General features: G+C 41.3%; 1 protein-coding gene across 2 annotated transcripts; it reads right to left on the minus strand.

Annotated features, from left to right (window-relative positions):
- Positions 1-558: 558 nt before the first annotated feature.
- LOC120421723 (cytochrome b-c1 complex subunit Rieske, mitochondrial) lies at positions 559-2,137 on the minus strand. 2 transcript variants are annotated; one of them, XM_039584972.1, is made up of 3 exons: positions 1,906-2,137; positions 1,356-1,496; positions 559-1,287 (listed from the first exon to the last, which is right to left on the minus strand). In XM_039584972.1, the coding sequence occupies exons 1-3, from the start codon at positions 2,021-2,023 to the stop codon at positions 821-823; spliced, it is 726 nt and encodes a 241-aa protein (XP_039440906.1). In that variant the 5' UTR covers positions 2,024-2,137; the 3' UTR covers positions 559-820. The 2 variants fall into 2 exon arrangements, with proteins under 2 accessions (XP_039440906.1, XP_039440905.1); XM_039584971.2 differs by having other exon boundaries at positions 1,840-2,132.
- Between the last annotated feature and the right edge of the window lie 3,514 nt (positions 2,138-5,651).

Consider the following 5,651-nt stretch of genomic DNA (forward strand, 5'->3'; position numbering starts at 1 on the left):
ATATCTCAAAATAAAGATGCTTAGAAACGTGATGGCATCTGAAAAAATTTATGTTTTGCAAAAAATCGTGATTAAAAAAATAAATGCAAAATATTTTAAAGTTTTGCGAACTAACTTCCATTATAGCAAATATTGAACAGTAAAGTTCATAAATTTTGTTAAATTTTAGTTTATCAGAAATTTTCGACTCCGACTCAAGCCACAAGCCCACTCGGACTCTAGCTATTCGAGTTTTGACGACTCCGACTCCGAGTCCAGTTTCCCAGAATGACCCGACTCCGATTCCACAGCCCTCTGATTTTTAAAACTATTTAATGAATGATTGTTTTGAATGTTCGAAATTTGAAAGGTATTAAATCATTCATTTTTTTTTGTTGAAGATTGACATTCTAGAAACTTTTTAAAAAAATAAAAAATAAAACAAAACTTTTGTGATAATCAACAGTAAAGCTTGGTGCCTTTCGATGATGAAGATTATCGACAAACAGGGAATTCTCCAAAAACGTTCGTCGTCCTGGATGAAGTTTTGGATATGTTGCGCAGTCAACTGGGAACAACTTTCTGTGAAGGAATTTTCCTCAATTTATTAGTTGTTTTTCCTCCGTTCCAGGAACAGTTGTTGTTCGTTCCATTTCTATAATTCGTTTTCCGGCAAATACTCGTTCCTGTTTGTTTGTGTTTTTGTTTTTGCTACGCGTCCAGTTCTGTTGTCGTTTTCCCGTACTTACAATGCAACAAGGATGATTTTCATTTACTATTGGTTTCGTGTTTTCAAATTGTATGTTATTTGGTGCTAAGATAGCTTCTTGCGCGCTCTCCTTTAACCAACCACCACCAGGTTGTCCTCGGGGAATTCGTAGAAGGGCACCTCCAGGTTCAGCGGGGCCGGTCCCTTCCGGATGCGGCCGGACGCGTCGTAGTGGGAACCGTGGCACGGACAGTAGTAGCCGCCAAAGTCACCGGCGTTCGCGATCGGGACACAGCCCAGATGCGTGCACACGCCAATCACGACCAGCCACTCGGGGTTCTTGACGCGCTCGGCATCGGTCTGCGGGTCACGCAGCGTTCCGGTCGCGACGGCCTGTTCCTGGGAAATTTCCGCCGGCGTGCGGTGACGGATGAAGAGCGGCTTTCCGCGCCACTTGAACGTCACGGACTTGCCCTCCGGGATGTCCGACAGCTTGATTTCGATCTTGGCCATGGCCAACACATCGGCCGAGGCGCTCATCGACGACACGAAGGTGGACACCAGCGACTTGGCGACGTACGCCGTGCTCACGCAGGCACCTAAAACGAGGGAAGGGAGAGTGTTTTAGCGTTCGTTTAGGGTTTTCCGATTGACAAATGGGACCAACCTCCGACCATCAGGTAGGTGAAGGCGGCGCGCTCATCGGCCGAGCTGTTCTTGGCATTTGCCCGCTTGACCTGGTCCCGGCGGTAGTCGGAGAAATCCGGCGTCTGGATATCGGTGTGCGCTAGACGGATCTGGCTGGGGCCTGCAAGAGAAGTCAAATCGGTTAAAATGCCTTTAGGTGGATTCATCAGCTGGTTTGTTGTTGTCTTGATAGGTTATGTTTTGAAATGATTTTCCTACGATTTTCAACCTATTTTTATTTTAATTCAAGTGTTACACTAAACTGTTCTGTTAAATTCTCACTTAAACAATTTTTAATAACAATTTCTCAACTAATAATCGCAATATTTCGTCCTTTGCGAATGTTACATAACAAATAAATTTTCATCTGTCAAAGTGCAATCTTATGCAAGAGAAAACAAGAGGAACCGCTTCCGGCCGCGGAACCATCACCACCGCACGGAAATAATAAGTTCGCTAATGACCTGAGAATCCGGTCGAAACGCGGACAACGTTCCGGGGCAGATCGCTTCCCACGACCTGGGTCTGACCTGCGACGGCGCCTGGCTTGCCCTCGGCCTTGACGGCGACGGTGGCCACCTTGAGGCCGCTGGCCACGCTCTGCGACACGCCGCGGACGTACGACAGCTTGGCGAGGTTTCCAATCATCCTGGCTGCTGGGAGGTCTTCCGGAATCGATGGATTTTTCCTTTTTCCGACTTTTTTTTTCTCGCTCTTCAGCAGCACACACACTGGCTGGTGACGGGAGGAGGCGCGATGACAGAACGTTTGAAGGAAAAGACGCAGACGATTTTTTTTTGCTCGCGGAGTTTGACGTTTGCTTGGCAGGGTTGCCAGATTGATGTTAGTGGAATATTTTGGGCTTCGAGAAAGTCAAAATTTTATTCCTTTATGAGTTTTCTACAAGTTTTGTTGAACAAAAATATGTTTTTGATATAAATAAAATCTTCTTTCGGCCGGTGTCAACACCATCGACGCAAGCATCGAAAGGGCAACGAGAACCTTCAGGACTTCATGTGGGATGTCAACGAATCCGCTCATCGAAGCACTCCTCCGTCAACAACTGTGATATTAGTTTTTAAGCCAAACATAGATCTAGGGTTTTTTCTCAAAATTTATTTTCCCTAAAAGAACACCCAGTTAGCAAAATCTAAACTTAGAAATATGTATCCTCCCTGCAAAGGCTTATGAATTGATCTCAGTTGAAAGGTTCTCCAAATCTCTGAATTGCAGATGTAACATCCTGGAGCAGAACTGTTAAATTCTAATAAAAACACTACACTCAGAAAAAAGTACTGGCAAAATCCATAAGAACGTCTTATGACCTTTCGACATCAGGATTTTATTCGGATGTCATAAGATTTTCTTATGGCTGGGAGGGGAAATTTGACAAAGCCGTCAATTAAGATTTCCATTGAGTTATCTTATGACATTCATAGATGGAATTGTGTAAAGAATATATGGCAATGCTCATGGAGATCATATTTACATACATTGTTTTTTATACCCATTTTTTTAATTTTTAATTGAATGAAAACAAAAGTTTATTTAAATTTTAAACGTGTATATTTTTGAATTATCGTAACATAACCAAAACTTCATTTCATTTTTGCTTCGAGGAGATGTTTTTCCCACTGCCCCACTGTTCCTCCGGTGCTCGTCGTCCGGAATGTTCTGCCGGATTGCCAACACCTTCGGCATAACCGCGTCAATCAAACTTAAACCCCTTCGACCGCTGCTCGGAACTGTCCTCACCGATGCTATTCTCCGAATCCTTCTGGAGGATGCTGAGGAGGGCCGCCGGCGGAACCAACAGCCATTGATGTTACCTAAAATACCAAAACAAAATATTCAACTTCGAACCAAAACCCACGAAACACCCGCCACAGAACTTACCTGAGTCTTGGAGGTCGCGGTAAATAAGAAAATTTATTCGTCCGATCCGAAATTCATAACGGCGGCGGCAGCTTTGTCAAGTAGCTACCGGAACGAATTACGGGGCGATTTGGAGTCGCGAGCGTTCAAAATTGTCTGCTTGATCCGTCCTTTCGCCATCTTGAAATGTCAAAAAATTTCACACTAGCATCTTACGCGAAAACCATTGAAAAATTACAGATGAATTCCATTAGAATTTCTTATGAAGTTCATAGTCTATCAACAGTGGACCAAATACATAAGTAAAGTTTAGTTATAACCATATGAATTTATAGTGACGGTCATAAGATTGTCTATGAAAATCGCGAGAGGCTAGTGGATACTCAAATCAGGCAGCACATAAGATGCAGACTTATGAAAATCTTATATTCTTTTTCCTCAGTGTATTGAATTGAATTGAAAATCTTCTTTCGTATAACTTGAACGTTTTTAGCGATTAATTCGCTTACAAATTGTATTTTAAAGCTATTCTAAAATATTGAACCACGAATTAAATCATCTGGTAGCCCTGGACAGCTGTCAAAGACCTTGCGCAGGGCTGGGATTAGATCAGCTGGTGTTCAAACTAATCAAAATAGCCTGCATGTATGCAGCCCGCCAATCGGATTGACAGACAAGAAAATAATATGCTTATCGGAAATCATCAAGCTTAGAATGGGGCAGAAATTTTGTTACCAGATTGCATAATTGCAGGCATTTTTCAAATGTGCATCCAGTGTGACAATTTTTGCCTTCCTCACCTTACTGAGGAATGGCTAAAAAATCACTCGAAAATTGAACTGCTCAATTTGACGTCCTAGACCTACCTTCACGTATACATATCGACTCAGAATCAAATTCTGAGCAAATGCCTGTGCGTGTGTAGGGATGTTGATCGAAAAATTGTCACTCGATTATCTCCGGACTGGCTAAACGGATTATAGCCGTTGTGGCCTAATTCGATCCGTCTTGGGGTTCTCTAAGTCGCTACCGCTAGCTACAAATCATGATGCTTAGTTGAGTACTTCAAAAGTTATGCTAAAAAGGGTGGTTGAAAGAAAACCCGTAAAGTTACACATTTTTAGAAAGGTATTTTTTTTCAACGAGTCCTAAACATTCAAGATCTGACAACCCTATCAAAAGTTATTAGCACATAAGTGTAATTTGTACACTTTTTGGTAGCCGGATCCCATATATTTTGATGAAAACGTTGTCTGGATCTAGCATGCGACATCATTGTTGGATGGGTAATCAAAAGACATTTCCAACAAGCACAAAATATTGATGATCTAATAACCCTATTTAAAGAAATGAGTGAAAAAGCTTAACGTGTTAAATTTTTAAAAGGGGAATGATGATATTTTTACTAAATATATTTAATAAATGAATGTGAGGAAGTCATCAACCACCTTACGGTGTTTTTTCAATATAATTTCTGGAGTTTTATTTTAGGAAATCTTTCAGCTTATATAACCATTTTTTTTAATTCTAGATTTGCATGCAGTCAAATTAAATCAAATTATTCGCTCTGCAGCATTGCCTTGGCTGCGAGATTCCTACTCGAAACTAAGTGTCAGAAGGCTTGATTGTTGAGGCAATTGTAAAACCTCTTTTTACACCTTAGCTTCCCATCCACCCCGGGATTCGAACTGACGACCTTTGAATTGTGAGTCCAACTGCCTACCAGCGACCCCACCGAAGCAGGACCCAGGGAGACGACTCCTACACCTGGATTGAGCTAACGACCTAACACCACGGTCCCATACACGCAGTATTTTTTTTTTTATAAAAAAAAAGCCAGAGACACAGTGCAACTTTTTGACTTTTCGACAGATTTTTTCGCGCAAATATATTTATCTGATGAGACTAACTTCATTTTGCGTCTAAGTTGTTGATCAAAGAGCGTGTTCAAAACTCGTCTAAAACGTGTTTTTTGCTCGAAATTGTAGAGCACCTTCCAGAGCATCCAAATATGAATCCGGTTTTGATATCGCGTAAAATGTGGATTTTTTTAAATATCAAAATTAAAAAAAATCTCGTTCAAATTTATACGGAAAATTTAATCGCTTTGCGCAATGTGAGGACTTAACCAATCTTTCTCAAACTTTGGGGAGTTGTTTAGGACCCCAAAAGAAACTGAAAAATTGATGTGCTGGAAAATCGATTTTATTATTACACCCTAATGACCCAATCGCACCCACAGACCCACCGTCACGCCTGATAACGGTATTTAAAAACACCCAAAAAGCGTAATGTTTCAAATAATTTTGAAAATGTTCTAAAATATATGTCTTTCCCTGAAGGAAAATTTTCTCAACCTCCAGCCCTTTCTGCTAGAGCATCGTCGGTGCACTGAAAGAAA

Source organism: Culex pipiens, chromosome 2 (genome assembly GCF_016801865.2).
Source record: "Culex pipiens pallens isolate TS chromosome 2, TS_CPP_V2, whole genome shotgun sequence".
In the NCBI taxonomy this organism is placed as follows: Eukaryota; Metazoa; Arthropoda; class Insecta; order Diptera; family Culicidae; genus Culex; species Culex pipiens.

Excerpts from the sequence above, each read along its gene's own strand:
- LOC120421723 (XM_039584971.2), bottom strand. The coding sequence starts at position 2,023 with ATGATTGGAAACCTCGCCAAGCTGTCGTACGTCCGCGGCGTGTCGCAG. Across the intron at positions 1,497-1,839 it reads CGTTTCGACCGGATTCTCAG|GCCCCAGCCAGATCCGTCTA; the intron begins GTCATTAGCGAA and ends CTTCTCTTGCAG. Across the intron at positions 1,288-1,355 it reads CACCTACCTGATGGTCGGAG|GTGCCTGCGTGAGCACGGCG; the intron begins GTTGGTCCCATT and ends CCCTCGTTTTAG.